This window comes from Protopterus annectens, chromosome 7.part0 (genome assembly GCF_019279795.1).
Source record: "Protopterus annectens isolate FY-2018-M chromosome 7.part0, PAN1.0, whole genome shotgun sequence".
NCBI classification, from domain to species: domain Eukaryota; kingdom Metazoa; phylum Chordata; order Ceratodontiformes; family Protopteridae; genus Protopterus; species Protopterus annectens.
Genome location: NC_056739.1, coordinates 1,961,811,289 through 1,961,827,801, shown reverse-complemented (window position 1 = coordinate 1,961,827,801; position 16,513 = coordinate 1,961,811,289). Strand labels below are relative to the sequence as shown.

The following is a 16,513-nucleotide window of genomic DNA, read 5'->3' as shown; positions in this document are numbered from 1 at the left end:
CAGTGACAAGTGGAGTACCATAGGGTTCAGTCCTTGGACCTCGCCTGTTTGGTATCTATTTTTCTGAAGTACAGGATAACACAGAAGGCCTGTGGCTAACGAAGTTCACAGATGACTGCAAATTAGGAGCCATAGTCGAGTCCTCAAATAATGTGGACATCTTACAGAAGGGCCTCACTTAGACAGATGCCTGGCCTCAAGCTCAATGCCAAAAAGTGCATCATCATCCCCTTTGGTAAAAACTCTGTACCCATGAACTACTACATAAAGGGCAGTCTACTTAACGCCAAATGTGCGATAAGAAACCTTGGGACCCAGGTGGACAGTAGTGTCTCCTTTGATAATCACATCGCCACAGTAGTCAGGAAATCCTTCTATGCAGCACACCTCATCACAAAAGGGTTCTCATCCAGCAAAAAAGAGGTCATTGTTCCCCTCTACTCGGCACTCATTAGACCCTTTAATAGAGTACAACGCCCCTTTTGGAATGCACCTCACAAGATATCTGTAGCAGCTGGAAAGGCCACAGAAGTACCTCACAAAGAGGATTACTGGCTTCAAACAGATGCCCTACAGTGACCATCTCAAAAAACTCCAGCTTTACTCTGTAGCATATCGCCTACTCCAAGGAAATCTCTGCCTAACATATAAAGCTATGTTAAACCCAGAGCTATTGGACATGCTACACGTAAAGAAATCCCAATCCCTCCGAGCTGCACGTTGTAGGAACCTAAACCTTGTCACCACAATGAACAGGACATGCTGGAGGGATAGATTCCTGTCCCAGAGACTTCCTATACTCTGGAACAAGCTACCCATCTATGTCAAGCAAAGTTCCTGATTATCACTCTTCAAGAAAAATCTTGATGAGTGGATGGGAAGTAGGAAATACACCCCAGGGTCACTTCTGTGGCTCTGCTCGAGAGGGGCACAGGAAATTAACTTTCTTGGGTGGCATAAGCCTGGGATCCTTGTTGGCTAGGCTTACTTAGGCCCTTGGGCCGATAGCCTAGTACCTACCTATGAACCTATACATGTATGTGTGTGTGTGTATATATATATATATATATATATATATATATGTATGTATATATATATATGTATGTATATATATATATATATGTATATATATGTATGTATATATATATATATATGTATATATATGTATATATATATATATATATATATATATATATATATATATATATATACATACATACACACACACACACACACACACACACACACACACGTGTGTTTAAGTATGTATGGCTACAAACTGCACCCTACACTACCGAAGCAGTCTGGGCTTCATCCTTCACAAACAGAAATCCAACTTGTACAAAAATCAAGAGACAGTTTTGTCCTAGACCTCATGATTTCTTTCATATTTATGGCTTCTATGGCCAAGTTACATATGATGAAAATGCATTGGTTCCTCCAAAATATATGGAACCAGCAGAACCAACCACTAGACATTATTGTCAGTGACAACATATGCCAGGACAGAACTAATGCAGTGAGTACAGTAACCAAAAGGAAAAAGTGGTGTACCATTCAGAAAACCAATGCTCAGTCAAACCCTGACCACAGAAGCATCAGACTTGGCTTGGGAGCTCACATGGACCTCAGAACATCATACTTCATCCAAGCATCAAGGAGAGTAAGGCATTTAGGGCTGTCAGGATTCCCTGGACCCTCAATCTTATGCAGATAGCAGCACAGTGATGTGGTACATAAAGAAATGGGGGACACATACTCTTCGCTCATTTGCTGGATAACTATATAGTCCTTTTACCAGGATTTAGTAAGACTTTGAGAGCCACCCATTTGCCAGCATAGGAGAGTTCATGGCAGGTCAGTTAAGCAAGACCTCTGCTTATCCAGACAAATGGATGCTGCATGGAGAGACTTTCCTAGAGCTAACAGTTAAATGGGGTGTCCAGGAGCTAGACCTTTTAGCTTTGACAGCCAAGAAACTATTAAAAAAGAAATTACTCCAGAACACTTCACAAATGGGCTTAAAAAGTGGGTGTCTTCTACCTTTTAAAGTCAAGTCATTTTCTGTATGTTTTTCCTCCATTGCCTTCACTCCCCAGGGTAGTCCTAAAGGTCAAGGAGGAGAGGCCCAATTGGCTGGGACAGCATTGTTTCTCTCACCTCGTGTATATGGCAAAAGCAAATCCCAGTCCTGCTACCTCATTGTGGGAAATGCATGACTTGGTGCTTTGGGTCTTTGATATCTTTGTTGCACCTGGTTGGGACCATGTTGAACCTATCAGCTCTGAGGACATGACCTTGCTACATTTTGCATTACCTTTACTTTATTGGTGTGCTGACAATTATGAGGTAGACTAGGAAGCTATGTACTAGGAAGTCTACTTAACAAAATGGAAAAGATTTTTCTTCTGTTCCCAAAGGAGTCAGCAGTCTAAACAAGTGAACACACCTGTGGTTCTCCAGTATCTCCCCATGCTGTTTGATACAGGTCTAGCATATATTTCAGTAAAGATGCACTTTTCTGCAGTATCTGCATGCTTGCTAGGAGGCCACCCTGTATTTGTATACAGACCACCAGTGAGATGGTTTCTTATGGGCATCTTTTACCTCAGGCCACCCACATAGAGTTTGGCCTAGCCTGGGGACCTTATCTGTGTGTTAGAGATTAATCTTGCCACTCTTTAAACCAGTGGCCCTGAAATTCTTGACCAGGAAAATTATTCCCTTGCAATGACCACTGCTAGGAAAGTGTCAGAACTTCAGACCCTAATGTGCTAAGAACCTTAACTTATATTCATTAAGAACAGGGTGAACCTGCACAGCAACCCCTGTTTGTGCCTAAAGTGGTTACAGGACTACCAGTCAGTCAGGGCTGTCTTGACTGCATGTTTTCTTCCGTACACTTCAGAACAAAAGAAAAACAGTCTTGCACTTACTGGCTGATTACAGATTGAGTTATTATCTTGACAAGAACCATGGTTAAGAAATTAAAAACATATATTTTGACTCCTTTGCTGCGATTAAACTAGTGCTAGCTTTGTTTAAGCAGACTGTACATTTGGCAACACATTGTATTAATATTTTTTTAAGTAGCCAGAAGGGGAGTAGTTATAGGAAAAGTGATACTCCACTTTACTAAAGGCATTGCAACCATTACTGCCTTCCTAAGTGGGACTAGTGTCCAGGACGTCTTGTAAGAGGCCATATAGTCCTCTGTTCACACATTCTGTAAGCACTACAGGCTGGATGTGGCTTACAGTGCAAGAGCAAGGTTCACCTTTGCCATCCTGATGGGCTCTAGCTCCCATTCATCTCTGCAGTAACCTGCCTCTCTACTTTTGGTTCGGTAGGCAGCTTAGGAAATGGTGATTACTTCAACAGTGATCACACTGAAACTTCTGCTATTATGGTAGGTTACCTCTGCAAATGTACTTTGTTTTGGAGAGCAGAACTTGTTGCTTATCTGACTGTTATCCTCTGTCTTTCAGGTCCTTTGGTGTTGTTCTTTGGGAGATTGCTACATTAGCAGAGCAGCCATACCAGGGCATGTCCAATGAACAAGTCCTTCGCTTCGTCATGGAAGGAGGCCTCTTGGAAAAACCAGATAATTGTCCTGACATGCTGTATGTTAAATACTTTCCTGGTTTTATATTTTTTCTGCACTTAAAATGTATTTTTTTTATTTTGTTTCCTGCTTTTAGAGTATATTTGTGTTATTCCCCATGAACGTCTGTTTTTTTTTTATTTTTTTTTTGCCATTTTCTGTGCACCACAGAAACTGTTTTCCTTAATTTATGCCTATATTTAATTTTTATTTATTAACATAATGTAATTTGCTGTATATTTTGACCATAAAACATATTGAGTATTCACTTTCTTCATAATTGTTTGCATGTTACAAAGAATAAGTGGGTTCAGAGTGGCAGTCCTGCTTGCCGAAACACAGTGCTGTTAAATTACATTTTGAGGAAGTGGGAATGCCAGCGATGGTCATATTCCATAATTCCTAAAATTAGACGTTTGTATTGTAGCCATGTCCTACTGCATTAGAGGTGAAAAAACTGACTAGGAGTTATAGCTATAACCTGCTATTTATTTATAACTGAAGTATTTTAACTTGAAGAAGAATAAGCACCTGAGCGAGAGAATGAAAAAAGGCAAAGAAAGCATGAGGCATCAGACAATGTAGACGAAGGCTTTTGAAGAAAGATGTATCAGACTTGTTGAAGTTAGCCCCTAAACATATTTGAAACTAAAAAGTCTGGAAGTACTGTGTTGGGGAGTAAGAAGCAGCACCACTAGGAAAAGGGAAGCTGTCTTTCTATCTATACAAAAAAAACAGAGGCAATGTCTGTAGTACTGCATTCACATGTGTGGTCACTAATATTCAAGGTCATAAACAAGACTGAGGGTAGATGTTCTTCATGTTTCACTGTTGCAGTCATCATATTTGGGTTATCTGCTTGCAGTAGCCCTCAGTTAGCCTGATTATTAAAGTCTTGGGTTCTGCGTTGGTTGCTGTCTCATCTTCTGTGACGTCAGGTAGTCGGGTATAAAGCATGCAGCCGATGCCATTACATCAGTCTTTCTTGCTGTGCGGTGCCCGAAGCAGAAGCAGTTCGCAAGTGCTGGTTGGCCGACTCCTAAAATTTTAATTTTCAAGTTTCAGAACCAAAGTCTTCAACTAAAGCTAAGTACCCAGTTGGGGAAACTTTTTCTTGCTCTAACCGATATCAGTAAAAGTCAGTAGTTATATTTCTTGTGGAAAGCAAATACCTAATAAAGATTTTCATTCGTACTGTATTCCTTGCCTAGGCCCTGACCACGATGTACTTCGCTGTCGGTTTTCTGCCTTATTTAATCCATGAACTATTCGTCGTCAGTACATTTTCGCTTCTAAATATTTTGGTACTCAGTTCAATTATCCAGATATGTCTTCGATAAGCCACCCAACTACCGACATTCTGAAAAAATGCAAAGATAAAGACAGAGACAGGCAACCTAGGTCCAAAGCTGCCGATGACGCTTCTCCTAAGCTAGTAGCCAGTTTGCCGGTACTCAGTGAGGCGGTTTCGCAGCCCCTGATACCCGCTACTTCAGATTTGCAGGCCTCTACTGAGATGAGCAATATGCTTCAACTGTGGAACCTGCAGATGTCTCTACCTTGGATGGGCCCGGAGCCACTGTGCAGGCACTGGCTTCTGAGGGTGACTTGAATATTAAACCAATGCCACCTTCTTCTTCTAGGCCTAAAACTCAAACCAACACCCAGACTGCATGGTCAGGCCTCTATGCCTAAAAAACAAATAAGAATGACTGAAGACCTTATTACTTTAATCAGGGGAAGCCAACCTTCCCCCTCTGAGAGACCTAGGACTGAATTTGCTTATGATACTTCTGATCAGGATTCTGAAATTTCTGTCTCCTCTGATGACCAGGATTTACCCTTATCTACCTATGAGGATTCTGATGCAGAGGACTCTATTCATCTGCTTCACCCCAGAGGATTTTTCTTTTTGGTGAAACCTTGCATACTCTTAGGGAACATTTTCACTGGGAAAGCCAGGATTACTCTGATTCTAAAAAGAGGCTTAGAGATTTCTTACTTCTGCCCCAATACAGGCCTTTAGCTATCCCTCCTGTGCTGGACATTGTTGACTATGCCTTTTCGGAATCTGTCTTGGCCCCTGACTTTTTACCTCCTGCTCCCAGAAAACCTGGTAGATATTACAGGTTTCCTGATTCTCATAAGTTCCTTTTTAAAAATCCTACTGCGGACCCTGAGACCATTTTACACGGACCCAAGGGCATTAAAGCTACTGCTGCCAAAAATCCTACCCTCTCTGATAGAGATTTCAGGGCCCTGGATAGATGGGGTAAGAAGGTATACACTTCTGCAACCTTGGCCATCAGGGCCTTAAATTGCCCATTTCATATGTTAAAATAGCAGCATATTATTGGAGTGCTTAAACAGAAAATTATGTTGATTCCTGATTGTGCTGAAAATGAGGATTTACAGGATTTAATGCATTCTGCTGAACAGGTTGGAAAACATACTTTGCAATGTGGTTTTGATTCACTAGAGGCATCTTGCAGGGCTGCTGTCACCGGGTCTGTACTTAGAAGGCATGCTTGGCTTAAGGAGCCATCTTTGCCAGATCATGTTAAAACTAAATTGCTGGATGCTCCCTTAAATCAGGACCGCCTGTTTGGTGACAAAGCAGAAGAAGTTCTTAAAAAGATGGAGGAAAAAGCTAAATCTATGCAAACTGTTAAAGATTTCTTACAAGTGCAGCCTCCTATATTTAGTAGGCATTGGCCCTCAAAAAATTGGTCCTTTCCTGCCTCTTCCAGGCCTTCTCAGTTCAAACCCAGAAGTAGCAGAACACCCAGGCTTCAGTCCCAGGGTATGCACAGGAATAAGCAGTGGGGGGGCTCCCACTTCCAATCAGGGAGTAGTAAGACTCCCCCCTATGGTAAGCTGTCTCAATGACTTAACTTTAAAACTTCCAAGCATTTCTCTACTGACTGCTCCTTTAGGGGTAAAGATTGCTCTGCAAGCAAAAAACTGGGAACTCATTACTCAGGACAAATTGGTTTTAAACATAGTTTCCAAGGATACAGATTTCACTTCCACACGCTACCACCCCCAAACGGTTGGCCAGATCTACCCCCAAATCAGTGGGCAGAGGCTCCAAAGCAAGTACTCTCTCTCTCTTAAGCATAAGGGCTATTCAGACTGTACCAAAAGAGGAAAAGGGACAAGGTTTCTACTCAAGACTTTTCCTGGTACCCAGAAAAGATAACTCATGGCGTCCTATCCCGGACCTGTCTATCCTAAACACCTTTTTGGTGATTCCAAAATTCAAGATGCTAACTCTTCACCAGTTGCTTCCCATGATAGGCAAAGATGCCTGGTTGGCAACACTAGATTTAAAGGAAGCCTACCTGCACATCCCAATCAGGGATTCTTGCAGAAAATGCATACTCTTCAAAGCAGGCTGCATGCACTATCAGTTCTCTGTACTGCCCTTTGGCTTATCTACTGCACCCAGGGTATTCGCAAAGTGCCTAGCTCCAGTCATTGCATTTTGCAGGCAAAGAAATATTCAAATATACCCATACTTGGACGAGTGCCTAATTCAGGCAGAAAGCCAGGACATACTTCTGAATCATCTGGCATTTGTACAAAAGGTGTTAACTTGTCTGGGGTACACCATAAACGAAAATAAATCACATCTGGTGCCCTGTCAACAAATTATATTCCTGGGAGCAAGCTTGAACACAACTTCCCAGATGGCTTTCCTCATGCCAGAGAAACAAATTCATTTGATAACTTATTTCAAACTAGTGGCCACAAAAACCCTGCTATCTGCAAGGCAAATACTACAAGCCTTGGGGTTCATGGCCTCGTGCATTCTACTAATTTCATATGCAAGACTGCATATGAGGAAACTACAATGATATCTAAAAAGCCTATGGTGTCAACATTCTCAGGATCTAGAAGCAATGATTCCTATCATACCTTGCCTACGGTTAGAAATCCTTTGGTGGGCAGAGGCCTAACACCAAAACAAGGGGCTACCATTTACTCTACCCCCTGCCGCCCAAGCCCTAACAACAGACGCATCAGACTATGCATGGGGGGGCTTACTTGGCAGGGAAGTGCATTCAGGGCAAATGGAATCCAAGTCAAATGTACCTGCATATCAATCAAAAAGAAATGTTAGCTGTACAGAATGCTCTGACAGCCTTCAAGGATCACATTCTTCCAGGACAATTATTGGTAAGCATGGACAACACCACTGTTATGTGGCACATAAACAAGCAGGGGGTACCCATTCTTACCCCCTCTGCAGACTAGCCATGGCTCTGTGGAACACAGCCTTGAGCTACCAAGTGCATATACAGGCTCAAAATCCTGCCAGGAAAACTAAATACACTGGCAGAAGAACTAAACAGAAATCTCATGGACCCACACCAGTGGAAACTGGAACCAAAGATTTTCAACATGTTGATCAACAAATGGGGGATCCCGGATATAGACCTGTTTGCCCCCCCCCCCCCCCAGAACTACCAATTGGACAAATTTTGCACAAGGACTCGCCACAAACAAGCTTGGAAAGTGGATGCTCTGTCCTTCATCTGGAAAAATCTATCAGTTTATGCCTTTCCTCCTCTGCCTCTCCTTTCCAAAGTGCTACTAAAGATCAAACAGGACAAACCAAAGGTGATACTGATTGCACCAGACTGGCCACGCCAACACTGGTACCCCCTCTTACGCAGTGCGTCACAGCTGGCCCCATGGCACCTACCTCAGACCCCTACCCTGTTGTCTTAGCAGGAGAGCCAGATTCTGCACACCCAGCTTCAAACCCTGAACCTGGCTGCCTGGCTAATTACCTAATCTCTCTATTACCATCCCTCATTAAACAAGTGTTGGATGTCATTTTGGAGGCAAGGAGGCCTAGTACTAGAAAATCTTATACTGAAAAATGGAAAAGATTGTGTGCCTGGAACCAAACTCAAGGGATGGCCACAACAGCGCCCAATTTACCTCTGATTCTTCAATACTTAACTGAGATGCTTCACAAGGGCCTTTCCTTTTCCTCCATCAAAATTCACGCCTCAGCCATTTCAGCTCATTACAACACAGAACCACCTCTCTTTTCTCACCCACTGCTCACACAGTTCCTCAGAGGGGCCAAAAACTTAAGACCACCCAGGAGAAGCCCCAACTTCAGCCTGGGACCTTAATTTTGTATTGGAAAAACTCACTCTTCCCCTTTTGAGCCAGCTGCATCTGCAGAGTTAAAATTCCTTTCTTGGAAAACAGCTTTCCTTTTAGCAATCACTTTAGCAAGAAGGGTATCTGAATTACAGACCCTTATAGCAGTGGAGCCTTTCATCATCTTTCATGCAGACAGGGTGTCCCTCAGGACCAATCCCTCTTTCATGCCCAAGGTAGTATCCAGTGTGGCTCTTAATCATTCCATTTGCCAACCTTATTTTGTAATCCACAGAACAAAGGGGAACGGATACTGCATTCCTTAGATGTGCACAGACAACTTCGATTTTACTTGGACAGGACTAAACCTCAAAGGAAATCTGAACAACTGCTGGTGGCATTTGCTGCAGGGGCAGAGAGGGCAAGGCTATTTCAAAGCAAACCATTTCTAAATGGATAGGCCATTGCATTCATTTCTGCTATAAGTGCCATGGAAAACCTATCCCACAGGGGATTAGACCCCATTCAACCGGAGCTGCATCTACCTCTACAGCCTTTCTCAGAGGTATCCCTACCAGAGACATCCTAGAATCTGCTTCCTGGAGTTCTGTACATACTGTCACCAAGCATTACCATTTTCCAATTTCTCTAAATCCAGAGCTGGCTTTGCCACTGCAGTCTTGCAGGACCTTATAGCTGGTCCTAATTCTATCTGAATTCCTCCTCTCATCCTTAGCTTTGAGAATCTACCCAAATGTGATGACTGCAACAGTGAAACACGAAGAACATAGTACAGTTGTGTACATTTGCCATAAATGTAGATGTTCGAGTGTATTCACTGTTGCAGTCCTGGTTACCCTCCTTCCAGACCCCTGACTTCCTTTGGCTATACCTCTATTCTTCTTTACTATACTTAAAAGCTTTTTGGTGTATTTGCTTTTTTGTTGGCGGTATAACCTTGTATATATATATTTATATATATATATTTTTATGTATGTATATATATATATATATATATATATATATTTATTTTTTTTAATTGCTTCCCATTAAGGGGGTTACCTGACATCTGGGGCAAGAAAAACTGATGTAATGGCGTTGGCTGCATGCTTTATACCCTTGACTACCTGACGTCATGGAAGATGAGACAGCAACCGATGCAGGACCCAAGACTTTGATAATCAGGCCGAGTGAAGGCTACTGCAAGCAGATAACCCAAATGTGATGACTGCAACAGTGAATACACTCGAACATATACATTTATGGTAAGTGTACACTGTACTTTCTGGTGAGACATTTAGTATAAATGTATTTAGGGCCACAGTTAATTTCTGTAGGAGATAATCTCTTGGGAATACTACATTACCTTGAATTAAATAATCCAGGTGTTTTTGATGGTGGTGTGGTTTATATGTAAATGAGGTCAAACTAGCCAGGAAGTCCTCCTAAGATCTGGAGTAACTTGAGGAGATCTTTTGAAAAGTCATTACAGTGGTTGTGATAGTAAATCTTAGCATTTGTGTTATGTCCACTTAGTTGGTACGAACTCCTAGCCATACATTGCAAAAGCATTTTAAAGGGAAATTATATATAGATATATATGGGGGTATTACAAAAGCAGAGGCCCTTTCCTTCCTTGTGTGTACCAACACTGGTTGTGCGCTGGAATACACTGATGTATGCATGTTACGTACAAGGCTTCCAAAAGTGTCCTGTCTTAATGCACTTCCTTTCTTTTCACTTTTGAGTGCCACGCACCTCCCACCTTGCCAAAGTAAATTTGTGCTTTGTAACACAGTTTGTTGTACTTATTTAAGTATTGTTTCTTTGTTATGGATGTTGCTCTGAATGATGGATAACTATATATCCATAAAGAAACATGGTTGTATAGTCCCAAGGGACATTGTTTCATTATTATTGCTGCTGCTGCTGTTTTTATCATTATTATTGGCTAGGACAATAAGGACCGTCATCGTAGATGTAAAAAAAAAAAAAAAAAAGTTTAATTTTGTTACTGAGTTCTTGAGACAAAATGCTTTGCATTTATTTTTCATAGAAGGAGTGTAAAATCCATGGAGAAAAAATACCAAGAAGAAATGTCTTCTAGTGCCAGCTAAAGCATAACATTTTTTCCCTGAAGGGTGTAGAGATCATTAACAAAGTGACATCATTCCTTGAAATGCTGAGATTGATTCCCCATAGAAGTTGGCATTTCTGGTTTTTAGATTCCCTTTAATGGAGACAGTACCATTTGTTTTGTGTGCTTTGAGTGACTTCACCTCTGAAACTACTTAGCAGATATTTTCATTTGGATCCTTTCATTCGTACCGACTTCACAAGTAAACTCAGATTTTCTTAATGCAAGTTGGAAGGTTAGGAATGTAAGCCACAGATTTCCATTATGGGTGCGACTGAGAGCAACTTGGGCTTTGTCTTTTCTCTCCACTCTTCCTCTGTTCAGCAACAAAACATATGCAGAAATCATTGTCTTAGCATCATCTAAAAATAGGCTACTTGACTAATTAGTCCTCTGCACAGGCAGGTGTAGGGCAAATTCAAAATCAAACATACTACATCTGTATCTGCACTAGCAAAAGTATCATACAGAAAGAAAAGTGAGCCGTGTTTCATCAGATAAGGGTAAGTGCTTTTACTTTCCTTCTCCCTTCTTTGATTATGGAGGTCTCTCTTTTTGCAGTCATTTGCATCCCTTCCTCTGTAACTGTCATTGGCCTTTGTCAGATATTGCTCGTACAAAGAGGGGGCTTTCACAAATGCTGGCATTTCCAAAATACTAGTAGAGGATTCCTTCTTTTGTGAAGGCATTCCAGGGCTTATGGAATAAATATTTGAAGCATCCTGACTTGTATGTACGTATTTGTTGAGGACAGCCTTTATCTTTAATCTAAAACTGGATCCTGTTCAGTCTAGACCTTCAGGCATTAAAATGTTCTTATGAGATAGTTGATGCGGTTACCAGAGTTGCCATGACTGCCATAGACGTAAGTAGATATGCCTACTTGTTATCATAAAAGTCTGTGTGAACAGATAAAAATCTCAAATTCCTGACACTATAGCTGTATAAAAAAACTATTTTGTCTCCCTACCTCAAATCTGTTAAGCCATTCGTAGGGAAAAAAAGGAGATTCAGGTAATGGCAACAAAAGGAAAACTTTCTATTTGTTCAGTTTTTCTCTAGAAATGGTCCATCCTCTAAAGTCATTCTGTTGGCACAGGGGATGAGGTCTGTCTCTGTCTCACCTTCATTCTTAGTTTGAGAGTGGATCTGGTGATCTGGAAGATTTCACTAGGTAAAGAGGATGAAGTGGCTGCCATACAGCTTTTATATCCAGAACGGAGATTGCAGAGTTTAGCATTGTCTACATGATCCGTAATGCAGATTTGGGAGCTTGCCTGCTGTAGCCTTTGTAGGAGGGGGAGTAATGGAATATTCTGTGCAGGATATACATGCCATGAATGATGACATCTTTGTATGTCATGCTGTCTGTTAAAGGTCCTGTAGAAGCACTGATGATGATTCCTCAATTCCGTGTTATCTCTTTATACAAGTCCTCACTGCCCAACAGCCCCCACCCACCCAGTAATGTCCAGAGGTTCATCTCTTTAAGGGTTATGTCTGACTTGCCTTGTAAAAACCTTTGTAGGTATGTTGAAAAGATGGGGGGGGGGGGGCTTAGATTAACAGTGTTCAGGTGGAGGATTGGGGTGCATAAAAATAAAAGAACTAAGTTATCCATCCTGCAGAATATATTTACATAGAAGACCTGTCCAAACAACATCTAATGTCTTAAGTAAGAGCATTATAAACCATTGCACTGTAAAGAATGAGTAAAGAAGCCATTTGTATGGTCTCATTAACGTACTTGTTTCAAGTTGTCAGGAAACATGAAATAAAAGGTTGACTTAATTTCTATTGACTTAATTTCTTTTTAAAGTGCTGTGTATTTTTCTCTTTTATAAAACTTTTACAGATTGGATAAAAACAGTCTTGTTTGTGTTCTATTTTTATTGATCCATTAACATATTTTCTTTATCATATTAAGTTTAAGGTAGTAAGACTTAGTTCTTTTACGGAAGCTTGACATAAACATAATTATATTTAATGTTCTGTATTTATGGTGGATTTGTATTTTGAAGCAGGATTTGCTCTCTTTAATGTGGGTAACAACCTGCTTCTTGAGTCAGTGTTTTTACTTCTACAGAATAAAGAATTGTTTATAGTTTAATGTTGGTTAGTTTTCATATTCTTTTTCAGTTTTGTTTTATGCTTAAATTAGTCAAGCTTCTAGTGTACTTATGTGTACCTTTAAAACAGATATTTTAAGATTTTTAGTGTGTGTTCCCCATAGTCGCACTTAATTTTCACTGTTCCAAGGTTTACACATAATGGTCTTCAACTTTCAGCAGGCATTACTTCAGTAGATGATGAGCAAGTGTTGTTTCACTATTTCTTTGAGAGGACATATTACTGTTTTTATATCCAGATTTGGCATTTACCCATGACCAGTACAGAAAAAAAAATGTATTTCACTCGTGTTGCTGAACGGTTTGGGGAGAGCATAGTGGATAGTTCCCTGTGTCAAACAGAACAGATCAATTACAAAAGAATGTTGGTTTTATTACATTTGTAGAGTACTAGGGGCACTAAAAGATGCTAAATGGGCAAGACAGTAACATTTTCTACTTTGTAACTGAGCACCCTTTTGTAATTTTATCTTTTCAATTTTTTTTTGTCCGTCTTGACTCGTGCAGTTTTTTTTCTGTCTTTATTAGTATGGGGTAAAGGCCTTAATGTAATATTTCCCCTTCATTTTATGACTGAATACACATTAGTGTGCTGGCACCATATGTCCTACATTCCTATGCCTTTTAATTTGTACAGGTGTCTTCCATGTGTCCTACTGTCTTTTAATTTATACAGGTGTCCTCATGTTCCATAGTAGATGCTAGAATTGCAATAACAGTTAATTTGAGTTCATTCTTCCATGATATTTTAGTAGTCTTTTTTTTATTTAAGCCTGCATCCCTGGTTCCAGGCTAAATTTTAATAATTTGCAAGACACTTCTTGCTGGTGGTGGCAGCCAACTGGACCTCAGTTTTTTCCCTTAGGAATGGGAAGTTGGTGTTAGTCATTTATTCACTCGCCCCTGCCTAACTTATCCAAAACAGGAACCAGCTAGTCAACTTTGGGTTTATTCATGTATACTAAGGAGCCTAACAGTTTCAGGTCAGGCAAACTTGCTAACTTACTAGTGTTTCAGGATAAACAGTCATCGTCGACTGTTTTTGACATACCTTTTCGTACAAGGTCTGGATAAGCAGTACAGTACAGTAGATGTGTTTTGTAAGATGGCAGAGGAAACAAGTTGGTGTAGATTTTATTTTTATATATCTATTTTTGAAGTACATTGATAGAGATTTTATGTTATGAGCTTTCAAATGGACTTTTTTATGTAGGCATACATCACTGCAGTTTGTTTGAAGCCTTGTGAGAATGATGCATATAAATTTTGTTAGCAAGTATTTCTTCTCTGTTCTGTTGCCTTTTAGGAACCCATTTCTGAGGAGAGCTTTTGTCTGCTCAGAGTAACATCTGTCATCATTGCTTCAGAGTACCTTTCAACAATTTGAAATAGCTGAGATGCTGCGACAGCATTAGAAAATAGAACTGACTCAAAAGTTATCTGGAGAACTTTATTTAAAACTTGACCCAACTTTAGCTGTATGTTGAGTGGAGGGAGTTGGCGGTTAAAAGGTCATGGTATGTTCTTGGGTCACGAAGTCCAATCAAGTTTGAACTTGGGATGGCTGCACTGAATAAAGTTAGAAAGTTAAACATTGGGTTATTATGTAATGCTTTTACTGTGTTTCTTACCAGAGCATAGTTTGATTCTCTTTAAGGGAGCTGCTAGTCTGCCTAATATAGTAAACCAGTTCCAGGACTGTTACATTAATAAAATATGATGGTAGTTGAAGTAATTATGTATTCTTATTTATTACTGCAGCAGAGACTGCTCAAGTAGATCAAGACGAAATTTAGTTGTGAAAAAGGATTGCTGCATTTTTTTTAAACAGGTGCAGTAATTGAAGTAGATTCTGTAGTATTTTGTCTGTTAATTGGAGTTTCCCATGGGATTCTTCCCCATTTTTGCTACCCTGCATTTTAGGCAGTGAGCATCACTTAGGGATCATGTGTTGTAGGACATTAGTGAATGAGCCTTAGGATTTTGGCCTTCACCTTTACTGCTTTTTGCCATGACCTTGATTGCAGATACTTCATCCATTTCTGGTTAGCAGTTGCCCAGAAGGATGAGTAGTGGTTTGTTTGGGTGAGGGGATCTGCGGCACAAGGTACTAATATGTAGACTTGTCACTGTCTGACTGTTGACACCACTTCATTTTTATCACCACTCTTGGTTACTTTTACAAGTGGAAAATACATCAGAGAAATGTCTTGATGTTCTTAACAAGTAAAACATGACAGCTTAAGTTGGGCAGTAGATATGTTCTGATATGTTAAATTATAAATTAATTCTGTGAGGTCATCAAGTGCAACATGCTGTAAACAAAAAAATAGTATAGGTAACACTGTGACCACTACCAAACTAGCATAAACCAATTTAATAACAGAAAATTAAAGCCACAGATCATATTTTGCTTAGTACTTAGGGCTTTTTCACAACATTAATGGCCATACTTTCTGTATTACACATTGAGGTTCATATGGTTAATAGGCATGGAGTTGAGGAGACTGTTGACAAGCCTAGGTCACTTTCCCAGTTGCCCTGGAGCTCTGTCTGGTTAAATGACATGGCTTCGATTCTCACAATAGTCAGTTGAAGGCTGAGGGAACAAAACCCCGGACTGTATGAATCAACTTGTTAACGGGTCATAGCCTTAATTTTCTCAGCTGCCAGTCAGTTGTCTCATTTTGAGCTTACCTCTTCATTAGGCTACAGCAAAGTAGACTTTTTCAGCATGTTTTGCCACTGACATGTAAGGTAGAGCTGTGTTGCTACCACTAGTATCCCTGGAATGTGATAGGACTGGACCATCTTCCTCTTCCTTTAGGACTTGAGGCTAGCAGGAGTTAAGCAGCTTGGCATGTAAAACTTTCCAGGCCATCCAAATCCTCCCTTTTTTCCACAATTCTGCGTGTAAGTACCCCTGTCCAGATTTCTTTTGCAGTACCCAAGTGCAGTTGAAACTACTGGCACTCCCAGGCTTCAGTTAATGTTAGGAGGTGTTTTAATGTCAGATTTCAAGTGTAATGCTGGAGTTATTTATTTTTTAGATCCTTTAAAAGTCTGGTCATTTCTTACCTTTTATTTCGTAATCTTATTTTTAGCAGTTCTCTTTTTCTGTTACTTGACTTTCTTCTATCATTTTCTTCCTATTGAATTTTTCTGTGCATGTCTTACAGAAGACATGTTTTTCCTCTCACAGGATGCTGGGCTTTAATCTGGTCCCTCTCCAGAATTATAAACTTCTAATTTTTTAGTGGTTATATGGAAGTGTCTGACTCTTTTGATTAGAATTTTATTACTTAGTCCTTGGAAATTGCAAATGTGCTCATGCTTTTGTGTTCATGTTACTGTTAAGTACCTGAAGTCGTAAGAGCCCTTTTGTGTTTAGCAGTGTTCTGGGCTGTAGTACCAGTCAATGGTATTGTTTTTGTCAGCTTCTGAGGCACTACTGGTAATTTTCAGAGCAGACCAAAGTTGTCAGATCCCCCCGGCCTGGCTTTTCTTTTAAGAAATATT

At 40.3% G+C, this 16,513-nt stretch overlaps 1 protein-coding gene across 1 annotated transcript in view; it reads left to right on the top strand.

Moving 5' to 3' along the window:
* Positions 1-16,513, top strand: part of IGF1R (insulin like growth factor 1 receptor) — a 1,987,642-nt gene that overhangs the window by 1,867,695 nt on the left and 103,434 nt on the right. Inside the window, exon 20 of the mRNA XM_044078384.1 lies at positions 3,489-3,623. Coding sequence (XP_043934319.1) covers positions 3,489-3,623 — 135 coding nt within the window. The remainder of the gene's footprint in view (positions 1-3,488; positions 3,624-16,513) is intronic.